The sequence below is a fragment of the Acanthochromis polyacanthus genome, chromosome 14 (genome assembly GCF_021347895.1).
Source record: "Acanthochromis polyacanthus isolate Apoly-LR-REF ecotype Palm Island chromosome 14, KAUST_Apoly_ChrSc, whole genome shotgun sequence".
NCBI classification, from domain to species: Eukaryota; Metazoa; Chordata; class Actinopteri; family Pomacentridae; genus Acanthochromis; species Acanthochromis polyacanthus.
The window spans coordinates 30,675,097-30,702,818 of record NC_067126.1 but is presented as its reverse complement, the minus strand read 5'-3'; the positions used below and the strand labels follow the sequence as shown (position 1 = coordinate 30,702,818).

Below are 27,722 nucleotides of genomic sequence, written 5' to 3'. Positions count from 1 at the left end.
AAGTAAAACTTGCCTACGGTAAATGCAGTGGGGTACTACTTTAACCCTCTGCTGTCGCTTACTCTGTGTCTCCAGTAGCCTGTCCTCTCCTGGTCAGACTCTGTTACACATTACCTTTCAGATAGATGTTATCATCCCAACCAGCCCCCACATGGAACCTGTCATTGAGTGACACAACAGCAACACAACCAACCAATCTCCTGCACCGGCTGCTCTTTACAATGGCGGTCCTTCTGCAGTGGACTAAGTTTAAAGTGCAATCCCCTGTGCAAAGTCCGTAACAAAAGAACAGTTTATTTCATAGTGCTCGCTGCCTTCCTGGACTCATTGCCAGCCCCTTCGTGTGAGTGTGCTTTGTGTGCACGTTTCCTGAGTTTGAAAAGACAAATACATAAAAATGCACAATCAAAACAATCCAACATTAAAACAAAAGAGTTTAGGAGGCGGAACAGATTAGTTGATTATTAATACGCTACTGTGTCAGAGCGAGGATGACTGTTTTGGGAGTCATTGTGTTAAAAATATCTTTATTGTGATGGATCATGTTTGGGTAGGAGGGATCGTTTTGCCCCACTGGGCCAGCCCTGTGGGCAGCAGATGAGCCAGAGAGACTAGTGTGTGTGTGTGTGTGTGTGTGTGTGTGTGTGTGTGTGTGTGTGTGTGTGTCTGTGTGTGTGTGCTGAGCTGTGTGCAGAGGAGCCCCGCCAGCCAGCTTTGCTCCAACTGTGTTCTGCACACACTCCAGTCCAACAGCTCGTCTCTTCTGTCTGCTCCAGATGATGCCTTGGATTTAGCTGGCCCACATGAGTGATATGAATAAGACACTGGACGAAATACACACTTCTGGAAGCCTCGGAGCGAAAGCAGAGATTTTTCAGACTGGCAGGGGTAATGTGAGTGGCTTTCCCAGCCCAGCCCTCATCCCGTTGCAAGACCCTTTCCTGACACCAAATGCCCAGAAGACCAGGACTAAGCTCTGCAAGGGGACCAGGTAGGAAGCATTTTTCTTTGCACTTGACACTGGCATATTTGTAGGATTCAGTCATGTTAAATTCACTTGCATAAAAACTGAAAGTGGTGTTTTGTACTCTACACTTTACAGTGTGAGCTGCCCTGCAGAAGAATAGCACAGTCTTTGTATTTGCACAAGTGAGACACAGAGGTCTGTCTGAAAGCTGCTGTGTTGTTTGTCAATTGGCTGGAACCAAACACAGCTGTGAATGAAGCGTAATGCATTATTCCACCAGTGCATTTAAAGACCTGGAATCAAATCAAGCACCTGTTAGGTTGTGGGAGATAATTGTTAACTGAGTTATCGCTGTGTTAACAGAGCGGTGAAGAAATTGTCCGTCCGGGCACAACACCTCCAATCTGCAAGTGTGCTGTAATCTAACTCTGTCTTACCTCATTGTGATGCTAATTCAATATGATATAGTACATGATCTGTTTTATTGATTTAGATGTTGGCTCCCTGCAAAGACACGCTGAATGAATTTTAGATGTTAAAGAAGAGCAAAACATCTATCATAGCTGTTCCTTACAGACAAAGTAAATAAGAATGATCATTTATCGATTGAGATACAGCACACTTTCTTCTGCCAGTTTCTCGAGCTGTTCAAGCATGGCCTATGTGCTATAGTGGTGGAATCAGAGGCTACTCCCATGTGTGTTATCTGCCATCTTATCAAAAGTCAGTTGGTGAGTGGGTGTGTCATCAGGTAGATGAGAGTGAGAGGGGTTCATGCAAAGGCAACACTGTGCTTCTGTTAGATCTGTCAGTTTGTTTATAACCTGCTCCATTTATACTCTGAATTTCTGCACATGGGACACAAGCAACAGGGGAATCATTGCAATGTTACAGGTCAGAGTGACTCTTAAAGGCAAAGTAGGGAAACAAATGTTCTGTTGTTTGCAATAATTTTTGAAACAGCCAATTTTTTTGCACAAAAATGCCATTTTTTTTCTATAGACTCTATGCTAAATCCAACTCTATTGTAAACCTTTGTGGAAATGTATCAAAATATTGCAGATGTGTACATTATTTTTAACTTGTTGCTTGGAAACTCAGGCTGACATACTTCTAAGGCATCTCATACAGATTTTGAAATCAGATATGCTTGCCTCATTTTATGCAGCAATGTAAAATGTTTATTTCTCTTTTGTTTCTGTTTATTTGTCATTCAGGAGCACTAAAGAGGGAGAGGAGTCATTCTCTTCCCCTGTTCCAAACCCTTTTCCTGAGCTTCTCCCCTCAACGCTCTCCCCCCTCGTCTCTGAATGTTTATTACCATGGACCAAAAGTAGTGCATCTCAGGTGAGTGTCCTATTTATTGTACTTGAGGCACAGTTTTGGAAAGAAAAAAATGGAATCCCGCGCTGTAACCTTCTCCATATGCGACCTCAGGCTGCAAAGTCGTGTAACTGTAATTGGAACAAGTGTCAGAAAATAACTGCAGGGTGTTTTTTAAAAGTGAAATGAATGTGTGCTTACGCAATGTTTGGCTTGTGATTTGTCTGTAACTTCAGGACATACTGATGGTCCAACCGGTTGTGTGAGTACGGAAATTAGTCGCAGTGAGGAGATCAAAATGCTGTGCCAGCATGCTTAGAAAGTTAACATACACGTTATTATTTTTGTGATCCCAGTTCTACATGCACACGGCAGCCACAAAACAATGCAAAAGTGGGCACATGTCAGGTAGCTTACCACTTGCAGATGTTGCATTTGAAATTTGATAGTAACTTTGTGGTTTACCCAAGAAATAGCTGGCCTAGTGCCCGGCAGCACTGCTGTTTGCTTTAACACAGGGTGTGGGATTATCATGCTGTGAATGTTGGTAGTACCTGCTGGTGCTGGAAAAGATTTCACTGCAATCTAGATATCATCAGTTTTAGCAGTTTGTTTCTGTGGATTTCTTCACTTTACTTTCAGATGGCTGTTAACGTCTGTCCTGCCAATAGATGCTGTTGCCTGTAAAGCTTTCCAGTTTAGCCTGGCACATTTTCAGTGCACAATAATATTGGCAAACTTACTGGTCCAAATTTTAATTTAATTTTGGTTACAACGACACCTTGATTTCATGTGGATGTAATTAAAATTCTTCATTTACATCCACCATAAATGTAATTTATGCCTGCTAGCTAAGTCACATCATGACTTAGCAGAACTCTTTTTACTGTTTCTTGTTGACTTTTTTGTAAATGGCAAGCATGTAAAAGGATCTATAAACTTTTCCAAACAAGTTACTATTATCTGGCGTGTAACCTCACGTCATAATGTATAGATGGGTGACAAATTAAAGGAAAAATCTAAACCCTTGACCTTCCATAGTGATGGGAACCTGGTGGGCTCTGTTATGCTGTCATGGTTTGCATTCACTCAGAGGGAAGGGTCACCGCAAATCAATACAAAGTTGTTCTGAGTGATCATTTTTATCCTTGAATGACACTTTTTTTTTATCCTGATGGGATATAGGATTATCTTTTGGAAGAATGGAGTTTAATTTCTCCAGTAGAGTTAAAGAGACCTGCAGGATCATCATCAAGGTGCAATAAAGCTCTTCTGACAGCAAACACTGGCCCAACACCTTGCTAAGACACATTACCTTGTTTTTTTCTTTTAATTTGTCACTCATCTGTAGTATATAAACAATGCAAGTTATTATTTTAGACAGAAGGGAAATGCACAGTTCCACACATCCCTTGTATTTTTTGTGTTGTGGTTGGAAGTGCGACTAAAACAGAAGACACAGTATTCTAAAATCTGAAGAACCTGAGTACCTACTGCAGCCACACCCACACTGCTTCAACATGTGAAGAAATCCACGGCTTGACAAGTTTGTCAGTGTAGTGATGGTTGCTAAGCTATGGCTAGACAATGAATGTTTGAGGGCGGGAGTTTAGTGAATGGTTAATTGACAGTGAAATTGAAAAACAATGCTCTTAGTCTCAACGATATGTATTTTTTCAACAAATAATTAGGGTATTATTTCTCAGGCCTTCCTGTAATAGCAGTCTACAGCTGTTGTTGCTTAACTACCACTGATGACCTCATAATTCTGGCAACAGATCAGTCTACAGCAGCTTGCAAAGATAGAATGTGGGGAGTCTTTAACTTATAAGGAATAATTGTTTATTTTTTTCTTGTTTTTAATCAATTAGTGGAAATCAGGAGGCAATTCTGCATCATGCACAGCAAAAAAGATTAGTTAATTCACCTTGTGACCGAGCCCTGCGACGGACTGGCGACCTGTCCAGGGTGTTCCCTGCCTTTGCCCGAGTCAGCTGGGATAGGCTCCAGCACCCCCCGCGACCCTAGTGAGGATAAAGCGGTGTATAGAGAATGGATGGATGGATGGATGGACCTTGTGACCTGTAGTTGATTCGTATATCTACAGTATGCAGAACTTACTTCCAAATCCTCAAAAGAAAACACATTCGTTATGTTGGAAAGCTAATCATTATGGGTCTGCTTCAAATAAGCGTGGGTTTCAAAACTGATTTTGCTATACATTTTCCAGGGATGTTAAATTAGTCTGGTTTACCAACCCCTAGGCATTTCCTGGATGTGGGTCTCTATACTGTAAGCGGGAGTATATTTCAGGTTTTTCAGTATCTTTGCGGTGTGTGTGTGTGTGTGTGTGTGTGTGTGTGTGTGTGTGTGTGTGTGTGTGTGTGTGTGTGTGTGTGTGTGTGTGTGTGTGTGTGTGTGTGTGTGTGTGTGTGTGTGTGTGTGTGTGTGTGTGTGTGTGTGTTCGTTCCTGTGTGCATGAGCAGCAGCAGGGGGCAGCTCAAAGCAATGACTCACTGGAAACCTTGAAATTAAAAGCTCTGCACTTAGGAGCAGCTATCAGCAGTATGAGAGCTTTCTGTGCTCAGAATGAAAAATACATACTGAAAATTTTGGGTTCAGTTTTCCTAAGCGTCCATTGTTCTCAGTGTGGAATTAACCTAATTGGCATTTGTTCCTCTGCATGCAATGTGGTAATGTTGCTTGATTTTCTGTCTGTCGAGTGTCTCCACTTGATACACAAAGTCTCAAATGAGCCCTTTTACTCTGTTCCCTCATGACTCAGCTTGAGCTTTCACTTCAATTACGGAGTGATTCTCGTGCGCTCTCACCAGCCTATAGTGAAAGACAGGTCGGGGATTTGCACGGATTTGGCAGTTTCTTTGATAAATGTGAGAATAATCCTCAAGTTTCTCAGTGAAGGGGCAAAATGACACCCAGCTGACCTCAATCTGAAACAATGTGGCTTCCTCGTAAGCAGATCTTAAAGGGATCCTTACGTGTCCCGCTGATGAGGCCTGCAACTCGTAGGCCTGACAACTTCTCACTTAGTCTTTTCAGCAGCGTTCTTGGGAAGACAAAGGCAGCATGTCAGTCTGAACAGCTGTTTTTATGTCACAATCCCCGTGGCGCAGGGTCATGACCTCCTTTCAGTGGCACTCAAGAAGCCAATGACGACATTGTTCCAACTGCGCAGCGCTCGTCCCCTCACCCACTGTTCTATCGTCTCTATAAAGGAAAACCATCCTTCAGGCTTCCCAGTGTGTCTAGTCGGCAGTAATTTTCTCATCAGTCACAATTATCTGAAAATAATAATAATATTCTGCTAGAGACAGGTTTGATTATAAAATAAGCAGGCATGGAAGTGGCAGTGATGTCTGTCATTTCGGTTTGTCAAACAACATGTCTAGCTGCAGCTGATTTGAATGCCTCCACTAAATTGTGTCAGGACCCTTTGCTTTGACATTGCTTTGACAGACTTGAAAGCTATTTCAATTTGAGAATTTACTTTATCTCAGCCCCTGTTAGCCGTGTGTTTGCAGTGTTGCACAACAAAACCACCTAATCAAAAGGGCTGCATTATATTAGTGGGAAACTAAATTTGCTTCATACAAAAACCTCCAGAATAAATTTCTGAATCCAAACTGTAATTCATTTCACAGTGAAATCAAACTGTATTATTCTGTGTACAGTAGGTTAAAGCAGCTATAATTGTTTGGACCCATTGGCTTGTGTGGTGAACAAATCGTGTGTCGTCTATTGCCTCAGCTGTTTCAGACATACAGCTGAAAATTTACATATTCTCTCGTGAAACCCTTAAATCTTTCTGCACTTCAGAGTGTGACCACAAGAAGAGTGCCTGGAGTTTAGCAGAACAGAAACAGTCACGCAAAATTTAGCATGATGCAGCGATGCTGGAAATATTGGTGTATTGTCGTGCTACCAGTTTGTCATTAAGCAGATGATTCCATGTCACTATTGTTATGTCTGAACTCCATGTCCACTAACTCTGACTCACTGGTCCAAGAAATGCTGCTGCTGCGCCCTCGACCATCCTGATTAATTATCGCCCACTCTATTATTAGATACATTAAACAAACTGTTTCTCAGCTGCCAGGGTTCAAGATATTCTAGACCAAATTTAGTCTCTCCTGGCAGAAAGTCCCTCTGACTGGAGAGCAAGTCTCCACACCTGGCTTCAGCCAACATCTCCAACTCAAAAATGCTGCTTTAGATAATAATTTAACCCTTTTCTTCTTCAGAACTGATAGTCAGAAATATGATTAAAATGAGCTATCCTGTTTGGTGGCACAGCTCCACTCTATTCAGCAAACCTACTCACTGTCATCGAAGGATTCCCACAGGTATAATGAGAGGTAGAACCCATAATTCTAACCAAAGCCATCAAAAATCACAAATTCTGCAACAAGTATCATAGAATCATAGCCTAGCCATGCTACGCCCATGTTTCTGACGGCACAAGGGTCTAGGGAAGCTCGACAGGGAGGGAGGCGGGCTAAAAGGTTGTCTTTCAAATCACTCTGCAGCAATTGGGTAGGTATTCAACCAATCAACGCAACGAATAGGCTGACGTAGTTCCGAGAGCACCGGCGGATTGTGGCTAAGTCCCGTTAGCTTCCCAACCAGCGGAGCCGCGGAGCCAACTGGTATATTAAGGATTTGCCATATCCCGTCGGCATAAGTCCAAATACGTCTTTCTTCTCAATGAAACACTTAAATGCCGTCCTTTGTTTATCTTTCAAGTTGAATTTTAGCTTCAAATCTTTAAGGGCTGTGGCCAAAGCCGAGTCGAAAGATAACTGTTTATTGTGCGCCGGTTGTTTCTGTCAGAATCGTCACGCCTCTGTCGTCACTTCCTTACGCCCGCCTTCTGACTCTACACTTCATGGTGATTGGTCCGGCCAGTTTTAGGAGAATCCAGCCTCGAGCCTTATGGAGGGTAACTAGACCCACCCTGGCAGAGAATTAAATTCGTTGCCGTGGGTTGTCTAGCGCGGCTAGGTTAATAGAATCATACAATTGAACATGTTCACAGTCTGACCTGCAACTGGGGAAACACACTACCTGCATGGATGAATGAAGCGATTAATAGCCTCAAAAGAACCTACAGTATAAAGTACCTAAATGGAAGTGCAAATCCAGGAACTTGCAGGCTCATTACTTGCTGCACAAAGAGTCATTAATCCCTATATAATTGTAAAGTAAAGGAGGCTAGAAACCAATATTTCTCTCAGCTAATAAATCCCAACCAGCACAAACCCAGAACTTTGTTTAACACCATCAATCAGCTTGTAAACCCTCCTCTCACCACCACAGAAGCCTGTTCACCAGCTGACTGTGATAAAATCCTTAACTCCAGAAGATCTGGTTCAGACACTCCTCCAGAGTTTGTGGTAAATCTTCTATTTGGTTCAGGTGTTTTTGCCAAATATCACTGCTGTGTTACTGATGAAACCCTCATTGGATTCCACTGATTCCCACTGGGCCTATAAAAATGTTTAAAGAAGTAATAGATGTAATCTGCCCTGCGTTGCTTACCATAAATAGCTCTCTGCCCTCGTTGAGTGGTGTGTATTAGATTTTTGGAGGATTGAATGTGTTAAACTGTCGCTGCAAGAACCCAGTCTCAATCCTGAAAACTTAAAAAACTTATGGCCAGTTTCCAAAAGTCGTAGAAAACGGTCTGCCAGAATAACTTCTACAAGAACTCAAAATGTATCTTTCAATCTGGTTCAGCAAGTTACACAGCAGTGAACTCGCTTTTCATAGATTTTGGATGATTTATTAACCTTCTAAAAGCCCAACCAGTTTTAGTTTATTTTGCTCCTGTCCTGTCCCTCTATTTAACAGTAGAATAATGGCTAGAAGTAGAGATAACAAAAAAAATGTCGTTTATACACACAGTTATAAAGCTATAAATCATCATAAAGAAAAAGACAGAATTTATTTGCTGATATGTTACCAGAATTTAAAAACCCTGGAAATGAACATGTGCAAAACTTTTCAAAGTGTCCTAAGTTGTTGCCAGTGCTCACAGAATAATGGGCTCGCTGCATTCTGTAAATTGTTTGCTAATTACATTTTTAAAACCTCTACAAACTCTGAACTCTAGAAAGATATTTCACCATGCTGAAAGTATCTTCCATCAGCTTGCTTACAACTTGCTCCTTTGTTTGCTGTTTTTGAGCCATACTGCATTTAGTTTATTGATAAGGTAAGGAGCACAGATCATTTTCCTGGCAGAGTGGCAGAATGGTGAGCTCAAGGAGCAGACCAGGACCAGTCAGAAAGTTTAAATTCTGGCAAGCGTCTCTGTTTTAACAGTTTATGACTATAACAGATAAATATTGCTTATTTTTTTAAAAATTATTATTATGGGCAGGGTCAGGCTTCAACATAACTGGCATATCTTTATAATACAAAGGTAAAATAATCTGTTTTGGAGGAAATCTAATTAGATACTGTAGATCAGACCTCCATGAATAAAATGGGCAGTCATTCTTGAGCTCTTAGCAGAAACAGAAACAGTCTGTGTCTTGTTAAGATGTTAACAGGATGTTAAGAGTTCACTTCAGCCATACAACTCAAGGGAATGCTTTCATTCCTTGAGCCTAACAGAAAGTATGTGTTCTATACGTCATCTGCTGGTAGATGCACATGGAGCCCCTTTATTTCTCTCCGTTTCTCTGTCTTATTCCTCAGGCCAACAGTCAAGTGAGATAAAATCGTGTCTTTCTAGTTGATCTGAATGCTTCAGCAGTCATTGTATGGCTTTAGAACCCTGCTCATAACTGACTTGGATGCTGGTTTGACACTCGTTGCCTTTAATGTACTGTAAAGAAAATATTTCCATAATAGTGAAGGATTTCTTAATATATGTTTGGTGTTAAATCTGTTCTTGTCCTGTTCCACTGTGTAATAATGGCTGGTGGATCCTACAATAATTACAGGAAACTAGAATGTTACTGTATAGGATGATAATGATTCTGTTGTTAATGGAATTAGTTGATCATTAGTTTAGAGTAAGTTTAGATCAACAATAAATTCCGTTCTTGTCAAATTTTACATCTAATTCTTCAAGCTGCAGTTTCTCTAATGACTACCAGTAGCACCTACGAACAATTTAAACTTCACACTCAGCTGTGTTTTCAGGTTTTCTGTTGTGAATGCTTTTTTGTGTTGATTGTCATGCATGTGCACTGTAGTTGCTATTCTTTTTATGTTTCAGATAAACCTACTCATTTTATGGTCCTCTGCAAAACTCATGCATTATGCAATGACAATATAAGGGAAGGAAATTGGGTTCTATATGTTTATTCTAAATTTATTACTTCTTCCTTGACTTGGTGCTGTTATAAGAACAGTTGCTTGGCAGGAGGCATTACTTTAAACACTAAACTTAGAGAACAAAAATGTTCAGTCACATAACAGTTCAACATGACTGGCTCTGTCCTTGCTCTGCAAGATAGGCCCTGATTGGTATCTCTGGCTGCTTTTAGATAGATGATCTGTAAATCCCCTTGCCCAGAGGTAGGTATGTACTGTATGCCTGCATGTACGCTGCACCTCTGGTTGCTGTCTTTTTATTCGGACAGAGCCAGCAAGGGGGTCTTGATTGAATCAGCTATGGTCAAGGACAATGTGTCTGGAACTGGCTTTGTTATGGGAGTTGTGGAGACTCTGTTATCATTCTGGGTCCATTAATTCCAATTCATTTTAGCTGTGTGATAACTAGCAGCGTCTGCTTGTCTGTGCTCTCACAAGTCAGTGTGCTGTGTTTCCAGATAAACATGAAGCCTGTTGTGGGAGGTTCTTCTTCTCCCGTCTGTTCTCATGAGTTGAATGAGAGAACAATGCCTTGTGCTGAACCTCCATATTAAGCCCTGTGATGGTAAATATAGTGACATGTATTAATGAAAAGAGATAAAAGCAATATAGGCCCATGCACATTTAGAAATGCAATGCGCTGACTTTGCAGTAGCTTTGCACGGATATGGGAAGTTTTGCAGTGTAGCAGCTTTATCTCTGTAGGACACCCTGCTAGCTTATCGAGCGAGCCAAAATAGCTCATATCAAGGCAGCTTTCACACTGCAACTAATGTATAATGTTTTTGTTTTTCTTCGAAAAAACAAGCAAACTATAAACTGTATGTGTTTGTCTTGAAATGAAGCAGATATACAGCATCACCAGATCTGAGTCAGCTGGTCTGTGTATAGTCTTCATCAGACAATCTCAGTCTTATTGGGGTCTGCAACTGTTTTTCCCCTTTAAATGCATCAATAGCTTTACTGAAATTGCATCTGCCCTCCGGAGCATATGATGTTTCTTGTGCAAGCCAGCGTGCTCACTGTAGTCTCTGAAATGGCTGAAATAGTGCTGTATGGTATCATACAGTAGCAGTCAGATGCATTGCGATATCTTAAAATAGAGACCAACAACTTAATTCTATATCTGAACTAAATTAGATGCAGTTTTTAACAGCTATGGTGGCAAAGACTGAGGGCTGAGGCGGGTCCTGTAAGATGGCACGCTGGTATTCGCCAGGCCTCTTTGTCTAGTCTTACAGTAAAACAGATGTGGACTGTGAGTTGTGGCTATGGGAGGGGGAGCTATTTTAGACCTCTAAATCTCTCTCTCTCTCTCTCTCTCTCTCTCTCTCTGCCTCTCTCTCTCTCTCTGCCTCTCTGCCTTTCTTTCTTGGACATGAGCACACAGCGTTGCCAAAGCACTGTAGGAATATTGACACTAACTTACAGTATTTCCAGATTCAAATATGAACAAATCAGTGTACGCAGACGCATAATGTCGACAGTATGCGATCCCAAAAGAAAAACAAAATCATTCCCTAACGCATGCTGCGTTTGCGTGCTGAATTAGAAACTTCAGGTCATCTTATGCAAGCACAAAGATTATCCTGATAATGGGCTTTCCCTTCTGATCTCTTAGTGTTTTATCGAAGTACATAACTCACATGTTTCATACGTGAATTGCCATCTCTGTCTTATGAATATAAAAATACTAAAGTGCTTCCAATAGCAGCTTGAACATCAAAACAAACAAAAAAAATCCACAAGTAAACTATGTCATCAAAAAGACATAATTTGTTTGTGTGCATGCATGCGTATTTCAGTGCTGACAGTGGACAAGACTGCTGCTACTATTACCTTTATTACTTTTGTGTATATTAGTAAATATATTGATCATCACCATTATAGTAAGTTAATAAATAAATAAATGCAAATATTGATAATAATTAAAAACTAAGAGGCACAATAAACCGCCACAGACTTGGTGTCAGTCTTAATGCTGTTGAAGTTGCTGTTTTATTTATTAAACTGTAGATATTTTATTGATCGCTTTTTTTTGCCAATATCCTTGTCTCAGACAGCCTTAAACCAAGTTGAAGATTAAAAATAGCCATGTAGTGTCTGGCTACAAAGTCAGCAAAAACAATCTGATTCCTGTACTTGCCGGGGTATCTTCCACTCCTTTGTTGTGTTCTTTTTTATTTTTTTAATATTATCGCTAGACAGAATTTGTGACTTTGATTGCCAGTATTTTAGTTCTCTCTGACCTTGCGCCGTATACTTATTTTAACTCTGTCCACCATGAGAAAAGCTGCTTTTTTCTACTTGTTGTTTATGCGAACTCCCTTCTAAAAGGAGTGAAGAGGAAAAAGATTTTACATTCCCAAGGACAAAGGAGGAGTTTGTGTTGTGGGGAGGCAACATGACTTTGTTTCTCACACTTGCACTCTGAAGGATCTCTCTGTAACAGGTTTTCTATACAGGGGTACAGGAAGAAAAATATTCTTCATTAAATGTTGTATTATATATTAGTGGTCATTATCATCATTACTGTATTTGTACATTATCCTTGCTTTTAGCTAATACGTGTGCATATTCCTCTTGTAGTTAATTGTGCGCCTAAGCCAGAACCATGAATTTCCATGCAAGAAGAGTCACCTTGCCTGCCATCACACCTCTTTGTCTGCAGAAGCGGGTAGGAATGTTACCTAGATTTCCTCTGGACTGTCTTTTGAACATGAATGCTTTTTCCTCTGTGCTAGTGAAGTGCTGCCTTCTGTTTGTGTTTTCTAAATTTAAGCCGTTTTTTGGATGCGTCGGATGAGATCCACGATCAGGAGAGCACCGTGTAAGGGCTCACTGTGTTGAAAACTTTCCAAAGATTATATCTTCGCAAATATGTTTGTGTTCTGTGCTCACTGCACTTGCTTAAGCTTCATTTAAAAGATTTGAAAGTGTATTAAGCTCAGGAAGTAACATACTCTCACTGGAATCTGGAAATATACTTAAATGCATGAATTGCCATTTGCCACACTTCAAGTTTTACCATCAACAGACTGTGGTTTAGTGTATTTTATATGATGGTGCGCTCTATATTGATCGGACAAACCTGTCTAACACCACAAATAAAATTCTTAAACTTAGCACCTGTTCCTTTCAAATAGGTCTCCATTATTTCCTATAGATTACTTTGTTATTCCTATAGATAATTCACAAAGTAATTTATCACTTTCCTTCTTCCAGTGGCTACGTCTTATTGTTTACCCTGACATTGTATGACATTTATGTGGCTTATTTCCATCAAAACAATCCCAACACCCTGAAAACAAAGCCAAATATTTTCTATTTACCATATTATGTCCCGACCAATCGCTCCCCACCTCAGCTCTGACCCTTCAAAGCAGGTCCACAGCTACTTTAATTTTTAAAGTAGCAACCAGCTTTCCGTATCCGTTCTGGTAACTTTCTTCTATAACCTCCTGTTTCTTGCATGCTGAATGCACTGCGCTGTAAATTTGTGCTGAGATAGAAGTGCTATTTTAAATTAATCTCATTTATCTTTCTGCTTTGATGATGGCAGTTTACTTCTCGTCAACTGGCATTGTAATTTTGGTAAAATGGCAACAGTTTGGTTTATTGCTCTTGTAGCCATGTGCATCTGACATCATGAAGTTTATGTTTCTCCAGATTTCTCTGCTGCTACTTTTCACCACTGTCTTTGAGTAGGAAGTGAAAAAAAAAGGAAAAGCAAAGGGAATCTTGTGACAAAAAAGTTGGAATTTTGGTAAAAGTTTACATTTACTTTCATTAAAATTAAGCTGCAGCATTGCAAACTGTCCGTCTGAGAGGACTAAAATGATTCAGTACATCATCTTAAGTTACTTGTAATTTAATTTGACGAAACTAATTCAATTATGTGCTACCAAGTGTAAGAATTCCTTTAAGTTGGTCCAACAATTCTTTTTTTCAGCATGTTCGTGCTATCACTGTCGGAATGATCCAATTCTGTTTCAGGACTAAGAACACTAATAACTTAGTGGATGTTCAGGAGCCAACGGTTTATAATTAAAATTATAATTATCAATTATGCTGCTGGTAGCGCAACTGGTAATGGAACGGCCAAATATGAGTTGGTCTGGCCATTACAAAGGAAGTCCTATATGAATCTGGAATGTTTTTTCCGTGTTATTACAGCGTGGAACTGGGAGGACAGTTCTCTGTGGTTTTCTTAGATAGGCAAGGCTGGAGGCCAACACCTCCCCACCACACAGCGGCAGAGCTACAGCTGTGGAAGTGCACTTCAAGGTTCAACCAGAGGGGGCTAATTGGAAAAATGGCTCACACTGTCCTGTCCTTGAGATAAGGTCTAATAGAGGAGTTTATGTTCAATGAGACTATATTTAGTGCTGTACACTCAGTATCTGGATTTACTCTGCCTGACTCAGACTGTTTTTTTTTCCTTTTTCTTTTTTTTGCTTTTCATTGAAAGGCCTTTATAGCACAGCACATTATGTTCTGGTGCTCTGCCACCTGCTTCTCACTTCACCTCTGTGACACAGCCCCCAAAAAATCAACAGTCTAGTTGATATAAGCTTACTGCACCACTTATTTATATGTAGCACCTATATATGTAAGTCTTCACAGTATATGTAATCAAATTGCATTCATTTAGGCATATCAACAAGAAAATCCAGTGTAGGTTCAGTTAAAGGATATTGTCTCATAAGCTTCAGCTTCTGAACATGGCAGATTTTGCAGAACCAACCAATCTTAGCAAATACTCCACAAATATAACAGCATCTTTGCATTGAACAAGACTAAAATATTTGTTTGCTTTGCCAGTTTGTCTAGGTTAACATTGCTGTATAGTGAATGTGAAACTATATTAATGTTAACTTAGTCTGGCCTGTTCAAAGTTCCACAAGACCACAAACTACGTCTTATATAATCAGCATACAGTCAAATGAACACCAGCCAGTCTAAAAGGTTTCAACCAAAGCTGACTATTGTAAGCTTTAAGACTTTATTTCAGGTCTGTTGTTTTAGCCTGATGTAGTATGAGTTGAGTAAACCTAATAAACTGTCAACGGGTGTATTCTTGTCCTTACTGATCAATGCAGCACTTCAGATTATTGTGATTTTAACCACTTGTGAGATTTTATCACGGGGATGAGCAATAAACTACAGTAAATCAACGTTACTAATCAACGTGAAGCAAAACTGCACTGTCACTTTGGTTAGTAAAGAGTTCCCATGTTTTAATGACTGCACCCGAGGCTTTTGCTTGTCCTAAATCAATGAGATTATCAGTACTGGCCAATGTGCTATTTTAAAATGAGTAGAACTGAAAAAAATACTCCCTATGTAACGTTCTTTTTTTGTTTTTGCCGGTTGCAACATAAAAGTTGAACTCGATTGTCAAGAACAAGGAGTACATGGATGTTTTCCAGATGAAAACATGAAAATTTCAATCAAGGTTACTTGCCGATGAATGCAGCTCTGTGTTCACTGATAAAAGCATCAGTGGCTCCCACAGCTGCCTGTCTTGCTCAGACATTCATTAGAAACTCTTCACCAAGGATTAACAGTGCTATTTTCAATTACTTAGAGTGAAAAAATTATGCGTAATGATACAATAATTAGTTTGTAGAAGTCAAGCTAATTTCTCTGAGCTCACCAATTATGATTATCTGGTGACGAAATAAACAGTATGTTTTGTTTCATATGTGTGTGTGTGTTTTTTTTTAGTGATTACTGTTGTAATTTGTGGCTTTGAATGTTGTAAATGTAATGACTGGCACATCTGAAACAACAGGATTCAATTGAGTAATAACATCACTGAGTGAAGAGATGCTACAATATTGTGCTATACCAGCCCGATCTCACGAGGATTCGTGAAACTGTCACGTAAATTTTTGTTTCGGTTTCGTGCGCACCAACACGATTTCGTCATGTTTTTCGTGCCGCTCACCACGAAATGCACACCAATGTATTTTAAACGGCGGACTTTTCGTGCCACTCAGAACGTATTTCAAAAGAATGTGTATATTATATTTTTAAAGTAAAACCGCGGCGAATCCAACGCTATATTTTGCATGACATCGTCCCTAAACATAACCCTAACCATAATCCTAACCATAACCTAACCATAACCTAACCATAAGCCGGTGGTACACTTACCAATTTGCATAGGAATTTCAAGAATGTCCGGCGGCCGGCGGCCGCAAACGCGATCACACAAGCAGTATACGCCGATGGACAGCTTAGATCGTCATGAATCCGCCGGTATAAACCACTTTCAGATGTGATTACCACAGCGAAAAACATTTCGTGGTGAGCGGCACGAAAAACATGACGAAATCGTGTTGGTGCGCACGAAACCGAAACTAAAACTTACGTGACAGTTTCACGAATCCCCGTGAGACCGGGTTGGCTATACAGTATATTTCAAACACATGATGCCATTTTGTGAGAGTATCATGACATTGAATGGAAAGTCTTGGATGTCCTACACATCATTTTATAGATCTTTCTTTGTAATTCACACTAGAATATCTTTACTTTGCAAACACCATCTGATGACTAGTTAATGCGCTTTGAAATTACTTTTAATAGAAAACACTATGAATACTAGTCTGGTGCAATAGGACAAAAATCACCTCACAATTCTACATACAATAAGTGGTGATAATTGTACAAATGAAACCAAACACAATACTATTACAGTATCCATGGAGACAGCACTTAAATCCACAGGAAACTGATTTTGGCTTTTGTGGCTCAGATGGACTGCACAGATGCCTCAGCATGTTTCTGTTTCTGCTGTTATGTCGTATTTATATGGAAGCCCTGGGAGGCCCTGAAGAAAAAATCGTCCACTGATCTAAACTGATCTTATAATAAAATGATCTTCACTCTCCTGTGTTTATGACTTCAGAACAGGTGAAAAAAAAATCCAGGATAATGTTCCATAAATGTATTTATCTCTATGTAAAACATCCATCCACGCATTTACCTTACACTGCTTAATCCTCATTAGGGTCGCGGGAGTCTATCCCAGCTGACTTAGGATGAAGGCAGGGGACACCCTGGACAGTTCCCCAGTCTATCACAGGTTTAGATAGACAGACGAACAATCACACTGAAATTCACACCTACAGACAATTTGGAATCACTGCTTAACCTCAGCAAGTTTTTGGACTGTGGGAGGAAGCCGGAGTACCCTGAGAAAACCCACACATGCGCAGGGAGAACATGCAAACTCCATGCAGAAAGATCCCGGGAAGGCCGAGACGTTTCTAGCTGCACTAACAAAGTGCTAACCACTAAGCCACTGTGCAGCCCTCTATGTAAAACAGGTGAAAAAAATATTGTCAAGTAAAATAAAGTTGTTTCCCATCGTTTTCTTCAAAGCTCATCAGTATGTTTAGTCTGACTGAAAAAAAAGTTTTTTGTCTCAGCAGACCTATTTACCTACATGCCAGAATGTGATTTTTCTTGACTTTCTCTTTGTGAGTTTCTGGCCAAAAATGTATCAGAACAGTGTCTCAGTCTATGCAATGAAACACTAACTTGCTAACTTGCTGTAGAGCTTTTTTTCTTTGCAAAAACAAAAAATATTAAAATATAAAAATCTGCCATGGAACACAATGTAGTCCTTCTGTCTTTTCCTCTTGAGAATTAGTCACATAGGAGTTTGCATGTTAGTAGGATATCTGAATAGACTTCATAGTTTAGATGAAACATGCTTTTCTAATAGCATTCATTGTCCACATATGACTTCTCTACATCTCAGCTAAACTTTGCATTAAACCAACTCAGCTGTTGTTTTTGCCAAGTAATGCAAACCTGAAGCACATCTGCAGTGTTAATGCTCTACAAGGGCTCTGCCCCTCTGACAAACCCTGCCCTGTTCCCGGTGTAATGTGATGCCTGAGTGATTTGATTTGGCCATTTCTCAGGAAGATATCCTTGAAGCAGCTCAGCTGAGGCCCATGATGGAGTCATTGCCAGCAGTGCAATGAAATTCCGGTTGTAGTATTTTTAAATTTTCAATCAGTGTGATTTTGGATATTCTCATCTGCTGTTGTCTCTTCCTCTGATTATTTTCAGATAATTTTTAGATAATAAACCTGCAATGTTGCAATGTAGTTTTATCTACATTAAACTCGGGATGGCTGGCTAATCTGTTTAGGGAAGGCCTTTGTCTTTGTTAGACTTCTGAAAAAAAGATATTTCTCCTGTGAGGCTCCACGTGGACTGATTGAACACTAAATGGTTTACACTAAGAGGTGATGTCATGGCTGGAGGCTCCCATTCGCTGATGACTCCTTGAGGGCTTAACCCTGAGCCGTTTCCACAAAAGGAGTCAGGTTCTCCCTGCCCATCTTTAAACTACCAATAGACCTCGCTGAGAGAAAAAAGCCATCTGGTCTTTGCTGCACCTCCTCCCTCTGTCTTTATACCCACCTCTGTCAGCTTTAGACTGAATTGACCCAACTACCATTACATTTAGCCAGCACCTTTGTAATTGCTCTCTGGGCTCTTGCAGGTCATTATGTAGGAGATCTGCTTGCCATGGGTGTGTGAATGTGAATAGAAAGGAGGCTGGAGCCATGTGACTCTCTCTCTCTCCACCCCAGTGAATGAGCAGATTGATCTCTGGCTTCTTGACTCTTAGCGGTGGGGAAAGGAGGCAGGTGATTTGGTATCGAGCCCCAGTGATACAGATATGTGGAGTCAGGAAAGCGCTGTGCTAAGAGGCAGTTTTGTCTAATTACCTCCTTTCAGCTTCGCTGCAGCTCAGAGCGAGAGAGCGGGGCAGAGAGATTCGCTGCTTCCCAGCTGACACTTGCTGTGCTGTCTGATGCGTGTTTTTATGTTTCTCACAAAAGATCTCTTTTGCAATGCTGTGTACTCAGCCATGTTTGGGCTACAGAGCTTGTCCAAACTCAGTACTATGCTTGGCTGCAAACAGCGGGGTAAGTTCTTCTTTCAGACAGATTAATTTGTGCAAGATTTCTGTACTGTTTCTACATGTTCCAGGCTACATCCTGGAACAGGCTTTGCATATTGTGCTCTATTCTGGAGGACGTTCAACAACTGACTTTTTTCAAATATTGTGTTGCTGCGATAGGAAGCAGTACCAAACTGCTGCATGTGGGTCAAACTGAATAATTTATCTGCACTCTCCTCACACTTTTCAGTGGATTATTTCTACTTTGTTCTCCTTAAAAGTCCAACCTTTTTCCAACCTGCTGCATGGCTGAAATACTTGGTAATGTAATGTTTCTGTTTCAGGTAATTAAAGTTTATAATGAAGATAATACCAGCAAAGCTGTCGAGGTTCCCACTGATGTTACTGCCCGGGATATTTGCCAGCTGTTTGTCTTGAAGAATCACTGTATTGATGACCACAGCTGGACTCTTTTTGAACACCTCTCCCATCTGGGAATAGGTAAGACTAAGTCCCAAGTAGCTTGTTGTGTACTCTGAAGTCAGAGAGGAGAATGGAAAAATCCTGTTGTCAGTCTTAGAATTACTACTCTGAGGTGGAATCTTATCAATAAATCTCACTGCAGTACAGCATATCAAAAACTCAGAGCTACATGGTTCCTTTTACATGTTGATAAATTTCCAAATAACTGTTGTCAAATACTTGTGTTTTATGCCAGTGTTGTTTTAGTCAGTGGCAGGCTAGTTCTTGCAAAGCAAAACATAAAAAAAAAATTTCAGTTATTCAATTTCTGTTTCAAAGTTAACCTGATTCCACACTCATGAATTGCTTTACACATTTCAAATTCATATTTGGTTAGGAATTTTTAAAGTTTTCTATGAAAATCATAAACCATGAAGTGAAAACTAAATGGCATATCACTGTACTACTTCTAGGTTACTATCTCAAGGCTACGATATATGAAAACTTATATGTAATGTGTATATGCATTCACATTTGTATATATCTCAGCCGTACTAGTACTTTCTCCATGGCTTTTGTTGAATCCAACAAGTTGCTCTGAGGTCTACACACTGTGGATTTGATATGTTTTAAGCTAAAGCAGATCAAATGATATGCAGATAATCAGCAGATAATATGAAAGGCATCTACCACCTTTAATGCTCCATTTCATTATATATTTTATTCACAGTTGATTCAGACACTGCTAAGGAACATTTGAACTGGTGCACATTTTTTTAAAACCAATAACCCTTTATTCACTGTGTCCTAAGTATTTGCACATGAAAGGCACTTTGCCATGTACTTTCCAGAGCGGTGTAAAATGACATGATTATTCACACATACTGTATTTGTAAATGGCATATGCTGATTTGTCAGATGACAGTAAAATTATATAGCAGTTTTCTCTGCAGAACTTTCATGCTGTTGCACTCATTACATACTTCATTCATCTGTTCTGTTCTAATATAATCTAAAATGCATGTCATAGTTTTCTCTGAACTAAACTATTATGTGCTCCGAAAGTATAGTTTGCTTTGTTACTCAGGGCTTGCATGAAAACAAAAAAATACCATTCTGTCATATCAGTGCCGTAAATATGAAGCTGCAGCTAGTTAATTAGTTTAATGCGAACACTGAAAAAAGGGGAAAGTAGCTGTGACTGTAAACACACAATTACTTTATCAGTCATGTAAATACTGAGTACTGTCTGATGTTTTCTTGGCCCTGATGCTTCACATATCTTTCTGAATTAAGAAGTTTCACATTAATCATACAAACATTTTGAGCTCTATAAATAATTCATATTTATGTTGCACTGTTTAACTTGGGAGCCATGCGCTCATTCAGAGGTTACACATTAATAAACGGTTAATAATCAAACTCTCTGCCCTCAAAGTTAAACAGTAAAACTCTTGCCTGGACAGGTTTTGCAGAAATCATTGCGGTGTGAGTTTAGGAGTATTCAAACTTTCATCTTTAGCTGTGATTTGGTATGACACCTGGCATTTTAACCTTACATTTTCTTCACACTAGAGAGAACCATTGAAGACCATGAGTCTGTTATGGAGGTGTCTTCAGGCTGGGGGATGGACTCAGACAGCCGCCTTTATTTCAGGAAGAATTATGCTAAATATGAATTCTTCAAGAGGCCCCTGGTGAGTTTCATACACATTGTTCTGCACTTTTTTTTTTAAACTAACCCACCCATATTCCTATTATTCTGTAGGCTAACGAGATTACAGTGTGTTTTAATCACTTATTTTATGCTCGTAGGACTTTTTCCCAGATCACATGGTCTCTATATCCACTGAAACCAACGGCCTGGTGGATCACTCTGAGCTCATACAGGTATCAAGTTCTTTCTGCTCACAGTGCACCCTCTCTGCTCTTGACTGCCAGTTGTTGTATTCTGACCATTTGTCTAAGTGATAATTTACTGCGCACACCCATCTATGGACAAATATTTCTCTACCCAACACAGACCTTTCTCAAATCCAGCACTTGTCCAGAGATCCACGGATACCTTCATGCCAAAGAGCAAAGCAAGAAGTCTTGGAAGAAGTTTTATTTTGTCTTGCGGAGATCGGGGCTTTATTACTCCAATAAGGGGACTTCCAAGGTTAGTAAAAAAAAAAAAAATGAATCTATTGAATATTGTATGCATTTTAGGAAAATCAAGTCAAATGTAAAAAACAGATGACTAAAAGGGGTAAATGTTAATCATTCTGTTTGCATGACATTTTTAATTATTTGAATTAAACGGACAGTCTTAAAGTACAGTAAACAGAAAAAAAAATGCATGGCACTAACTGGAGAACCGAACTCTTGCTTTAATCCATTCACTTTCACCATAAAGCTCTGTCTGAGCACGATGGGGTCACCGGTTCATCCTCTTCATACGTCACTCAAGTCGTAAGAGGGCAGTAGAACAGGTTGAGCTTGATTTTCCTCAGGTCAGCTGGCATAGCAGCCAGGCAGAAACGGTTCTCTTAATGCTGCTGACAAGTGAAGCTTATACCTGGGCACCGGCCATGCCAACACAACCACTTTTCAACTGCTTTCATTTTCTGCAACAATAGACCTTTTGTTCCCCAGTGCAGGTAGGCTCTGGTATGGCGCCCACTTTTAGTCTAGCGTGTTTGCCATTCATCTGTGGTCTCGGTCAGACACGTTGGTAGTCAGTCACCGCAGACACTAATGGCTGCGGCATTACTTTAGATAAGGAAGTGGGAACAGTGTGTCACATGTAAGAACAATGGCACTCTTTGAGATTTCTTTCTTGGAAAGTTATCTTTGGCACAATGTAACTATTGATACTGTCTCAATGCGCCCCCTATCAATACGTCGAAATTTATCTTTCATTACATTGGTGCTCTAACCACACCCACAGTGACTGATAATGTGTTATTTTTAGATAAGAATGCACTGTTTAAATTTAAGTGTGCTGGCCTCCACCTACAGTGTGTTTAAGTGAGCCATCATGTTCCAACACCCAGAAGATTACACTGTAAGCATAATACAAATGTAGATGGCATTACATAATCGAGCTTTTTGCGACTTGAGCAGAAACATGTCCTAATAATTTCTAAAAATAAATTACTTTTTGTGCATTACTCCATCAGTTCTGTATTTTTTTTTTTTTTGCATTGCTGACTTACATCAAAAATGAAAGGAAAAACTTGAGATGCATATCTATTCCTCACATAGAATAGATTTGCACACCTGTTGCTATTTCAGACTTCACATCTAAAGTTCATACATTTGCTGTACTCCTGTTTTATTGTGCCCTCTCTTTGTTTCGCAGGAACCAAGGCATCTCCAGTTGTTCGCTGACTTCAGTGACAGTCATGTCTACACCGTGCTGTCAGCCAAAAAACTACATGGAGCACCTACAGAGTTTGGCTTCTGTGTCAAGGTACCATCACTTTCCTTTAAGTACACTAACATTAATGGTTACCATGCAACCGAAAAATGCCCAAACTGTTCAGAAGCACCAGAAGTAGAGTATTGATTCCCAGCATATTGAACTCTTTCTTCTCCTTGTAACTTCTTGCCTCAGTCCACAAAGTGCAGTTCAGCCCGGGACTTGAAGCTGCTTTGTGCCGATGATGAGCAGACCAGGACCTGCTGGATCACAGCCATGCGCTTGTTAAAGGTTGGCTTGCTGATGAATAACTCAGGGTGATATCTAAGCGGAGGAATGCTGAGTCAGTGCGAGAATCAGATTTAGCTTTGGGAAGAGGTCAAGGGAAACTATTGAGTGATGCTGGATTAGCACTCCCACTCTTGATAGAAGCAGCATGTGTTCATTGTCTGGATACCTGCTGGATGCAGTTTAGAGCATTAGTCACTCCTGCTAGCCCACAAATAACGTACAGTACAGACTTAGATGAATGTGGCCCTTCTCATTAAAGGATTGTGAAGTTCGCATGTTATCAGTATTTGAATTTAAATTGAAGTTAATCGCTTTTCTTCATGTTTCAGTTTGGGATGCAGCTGTACCAAAATTTTGTTCAGCCACACCAGAAACAAAAAGCTTCACCAATGGTAAGCTGGAGCTCTCATTACTTCACAGTTTATAGTAGCCACAGTTTAATACACTGATCAGCCATCATATTTGAAAAAAAAATGACAGGCAAAGTGAGTGACAGCAATGTTTTGCTGAGAAACCCTGGATCTTGGCATTCATGTGGATGATACTTTGACACATACCACCACCCTAAACATTGTCGCAGAACTACCGTGATAATTTGTCCTGCTACACTTCAAAAACTGTGCAGAAACAGGCTGAGAGCCTAATTTTAAATGCATATTTAAAATACATTTTTAATTAATTCTGAAATGTACTATCGGCATGCCAGACACCACAGGATGGACCAGACTGGTTTTGGTTTCACGTGGGGGACCTACACAATTAGATTTTATTAATATTAAGTTTTATTGTTGTGGCTATGTGGTGTGTGTCAGTGTTGTGTCTTGTAAATGAAAGGGTTTTAAACATTTTTTTTAGATTGTTTAATCAGTGTTTTATACTGACAATGAAACAAATGATTGCGTGTTACCAGTACTCTGTTATGATAAAACCTACATAACTGCCAAATCTTGCAGTTTTCTTCAGCTACATTAAGCTTTTAAGCTTCTTTAAAAAGTCAATTTCATTATTTTGCTTTCTTTTTAGACCACAATCTCTGTCAGTCTCCTTTGTAGCCACAGTGGGGACTTTATTTGCTGAAATTCTGTGATAAACTCATTTTATGATACTAACAAAATAACAAACAGCAGACACCTGTTGGGGAACATTTAGCAGTTAAAATGTCAGAAAACAATGCCAGAGCTAAATGACTTCATGTGGTCATAAATAAAACTCAATAATAGTAATGTTACACCATTTGTGCTAGATATATAGGTATATGTTACCTAAAAAGTTCATCATCATTACATTTCCATAAGCTGGCAATATGTCACTGTTGTGCCCTTAGTTTGTCCCAGTGCCCCCAGATAAAAAGAAAGTCAGTTAATGTAGCCTTAAAGACACATTTTCATGTGGTTAAAATAACACATGCCAACACATAGCGGTGTGGTAATATAATTGCATAGGACAAATGAGGCACCTTCAGCGTGCTAATGTAGGTTTCATGTCCCAGAATAGCCTCAGACTCAACTGAGAGTATTTTTGCGGCAGCAAACACAATCTATTTATGGGTTATGGGCATGTTCGCAAACTGCTCGCTTTCTAAAAATACATAGTGATCAGCTGCTCTCAGATTTAACAACTCATCACCTCTTCCCTGCTGTCGGAGGGTCATATGTGACCAACAGCCTCGCCAAGAGGATTAGCTAGAAAGATAGGAGAGTACATGAATCTGCCAAATGCAGGGTCAGACTACTGAATCTTATGTGGTCAACATGACAGTCCGTATATCTTGCTCATGGCATGAGAACACTGGGAGATTTTAGGTTCATGTGGATCTTCAGGAGTCGCAAAGGTCCTTTGACTTGACAATACTGCTTCATAGAACATCACAGAAACAATGAAAAAGCCATATTCAGTGCTAATTACCTACAAACAAGAATATGTGTCTTTATGTCTGTGGGAGTGGGACAGAGTGGATGAGAGAGGCTGTAAAAGTAGAAACCACTCACTTTGTTTTAACCACTTGTTTAAACTGCGAGCTTAGTATTTGGGAGAGGAATGAATGTGGTAATCTAAAAGCTTCTTGGTAATCCTGATAAGAAGAATTTTCTTGAGTGTGTGTGGAGTTATTTAGAGCCACTCACTATATGACAGCTTAAAGGACTAAAATGTGCCCATGTGTCATTCTTTTCAAAGCCACTCTAATCCCTTTTCAATGGAGTTTTCTGTCTGGAATCATCTAGAAATGATGAAGATGGAGTCACGCTACTCAGACACTAGATGGCAATACAAGACCACAAGGCAGCCTGTTCACCGCACACAAAGAGAAAGGGACCAAAAATAAAAAGAATCACGGCGATTTTAGAACGTTGTACATTTTATTAGAAAATATGTTTTTCTATAATCATGAATGTGAGGGGAAATATGTGTTGCTTGAAAAATAAAGCAAAAACTTTTTCATTTGGTATATGCAACAGTACACTAAATGAATAAATAACACCGTAGAACCACTTTGCCATTTCAGAGAAGCATCTCGGAGAACTCGTTGGTAGCCATGGACTTTTCTGGTCAAAAGACCCGGGTGATCGAGAACCCGTCTGAGGCGCTGTCTGTGGCTGTAGAGGAAGGCCTGTCCTGGAGGGTGAGTTAGGAGTTTACTCAGTTAGAGAGGGTTTCCATACAGGAAATAAATCAGAGAGGATGATAAGTTGTAATGCTTTAATTGCACTACCTTCCTTCCTGAATGCTTGATCCAATGGGAGCATGGATTTGGATACTCCAGTGACCTTAAATAAAATTTTACAAAGATGAATGTGCTTAAAAATGCTTGAAAGGTTCCTCAAGTGTGATAGAATGTAAAAGCAAATCCCTTAGACGTAATAATGGGTTTTTAAAGTATAATATTTTTGAACAACATGCAGCCTATTCATACATACAGTGAGTTTATAGAACAAAGTAATGCTTAATAAGGCCAACAATTGTGGTTATCTCATATGTGAGATAGACTGTGAGACCACTATATCTTAACATTTCTTCTATATACATTGTAATTTAATTTATTTTTCCCTCAGAGAAAAAGCTGCCACCGTTTGAGTGGTCATGGGAGCCCTTCAGCACAGAGCTCTGTGCCAAACATAGGTTCGTGAAACACTTCTTTATCTGTCTGGTAAATCTACACAACTAAAAAAAATAAAATGAAATATACCATCTCTGTGCTTCAGCTATCCACTTGGCTCAGCCGTGGTTCCATGGAAAACTGTCCCGGGAAGAAGCTCAGCGTCTAATCATTCAACAGGGTCTTATTGATGGGTAAGCAGTTATACTTGGGATATTAGACGTTACAGTCTTCTTTTTACTGCATTGTATCATTTAAAACATGCATGAATTTCACTTTTATGGACATAATGTTTTCTTATTAACTGAAAAATACAGACAAGTGTGTCAGTAAAGGTGTGACCCATTCGCTGTTAAGTAAAATTATTGTTAAAAGTGTAAATACAAATGAGGAATTGTATACATATTTAAAGAATGAATACATTTTCAGCAAATATTGTGTATGTAAAACAGAATGTTAGTTATATAATCCATGGAGTCTTTTAAGAAGACATAAAACATATTAGAACTGGATTGAACTGTATTATGATATCGTATTATTACGGTATAATTTATTAACATAAGACCCAAAAACATGACAACTAATTCAACTCTCTCTAATTAACTATCATAGACAAAACCATAAGAGCTATGTTGTTTCGCAAATATTGATAAATCCTGCGTGACATGCTTTTTAAAAATGCCATTTTATGCACATACTTCAGCTTCAGTATGACATTGAACAGCTTTCTTGTTGTTTCAGAGTGTTTCTTCTGAGGGACAGCCAAAGCAACCCTAAGACATTCGTTCTGTCGCTGTGCCACATGCAGAAAATCAAACACTTTCAGATCTTACCAGTGAGTGCAATCCACTGTTTGAATATACGCCGTGTGAAAGTTTTAGTTACTAAAAGTAAATTTCAAAAATAATTCCATGAATATTCATACAAAGTCATCTGTCTCTCATGTGTGGATTTGCATTTATAAACGTGTATATGGACGTGTTCCACTCCAGGTGGACGATGAAGGGGAGTCGTTCTACAGTCTGGACGATGGTCACACGCGGTTCGCTGACCTGATCCAGTTGGTGGAGTTTTACCAGCTAAACCGTGGGGTGCTTCCCTGCAAGCTCAAGCACCACTGTGCCCAGATCACCCTGTGAACAAGGGGCCCACGAGACCCCCGAGGGCCCACATGCACCTTAACACCAGGTTCTTCTGGACAAACACTCCCAGTGTTCTCGTGCCTTGAGGAAGATATACAGACTGTTGTTTTCAAAATGTGGTCCGGCCTTTTTTTTTTTTTTTCTTTTTCAGAAAAAGCATAACTTCACATTGGACTGTGTAATGAATGACGACTGGTGCTGAAGATCACATGCGACATTATTTTTCGGCCCTGTAATGTGTGCATAAGTGGCAGTAAATCCAATGGGCCAAGTCCAAATATGACTTCTTGTACTGTAGATTGGAAACATGTACTGCAGACAGCATTGATTCTAACAACATCACGACAGCGGTGAAAGAAAGTCTTTTCTTCACTACTGGGATCTGAGTTTTCACTGAAAACCATTTAAAGGCTATCTGCTGCGGTCTGAATAGAATAATTACATATACCTGTCAGTTATGGTCTGTCAAAACTAATGATGGTTGTATCCCAACAAAGTGCGTAGCTGCTTCTTAGCAACCATATCATGCTGGATATTGTGGTACATAACACCTCCGTTTTGTTAAATCTGAGTAAATCTAAGCTATCTCACCTTCCATTGTCGGTGCATCTCTAAGTATTCAGGTATTTTTTAAAAGAAAATTATTCCGTTTTTCTCATGGATAGATAAAATGACCTCTCAGGAAGTGTCACTGTGCATGTCCGACTGAAAAAGAGAGGTAATGTCCAGGTGGAGAGATGACACGTAACCTC

The 27,722-nt window shown here is 39.7% G+C and overlaps 1 protein-coding gene across 3 annotated transcripts; it reads left to right on the top strand.

Annotated features, from left to right (window-relative positions):
* The first annotated feature begins 644 nt into the window (after positions 1-644).
* Positions 645-27,565, top strand: grb14 (growth factor receptor-bound protein 14). Of its 3 annotated transcripts, none has more exons than XM_022218298.2 (14): positions 645-991; positions 2,185-2,314; positions 18,920-19,076; positions 20,613-20,734; positions 20,853-20,927; positions 21,061-21,198; positions 22,384-22,494; positions 22,639-22,734; positions 23,064-23,126; positions 25,238-25,354; positions 25,785-25,851; positions 25,935-26,022; positions 26,570-26,663; positions 26,821-27,565. In XM_022218298.2, exons 1-14 carry the CDS (start codon positions 804-806, stop codon positions 26,965-26,967), a joined length of 1,593 nt encoding a protein of 530 aa, XP_022073990.1. In that variant the 5' UTR covers positions 645-803; the 3' UTR covers positions 26,968-27,565. The 3 variants fall into 3 exon arrangements, with proteins under 3 accessions (XP_022073990.1, XP_022074005.1, XP_022073996.1); XM_022218313.2 differs by lacking the exon at positions 645-991 and adding an exon at positions 12,227-12,314 and having other exon boundaries at positions 2,200-2,314; XM_022218304.2 differs by lacking the exons at positions 645-991; positions 2,185-2,314 and adding an exon at positions 17,166-18,600.
* Positions 27,566-27,722: the final 157 nt, after the last annotated feature.

What these genes read in the sequence shown, in the direction of transcription:
- grb14 (XM_022218298.2), top strand. Translation starts at nt 804, where the DNA reads ATGAGTGATATGAATAAGACACTGGACGAAATACACACTTCTGGAAGC. An exon ending in AAGCTCTGCAAGGGGACCAG is followed by an intron (nt 992 to 2,184) that starts GTAGGAAGCATT and finishes TTTGTCATTCAG; the next exon opens with GAGCACTAAAGAGGGAGAGG. An exon ending in CCTCTCCCATCTGGGAATAG is followed by an intron (nt 19,077 to 20,612) that starts GTAAGACTAAGT and finishes TCTTCACACTAG; the next exon opens with AGAGAACCATTGAAGACCAT.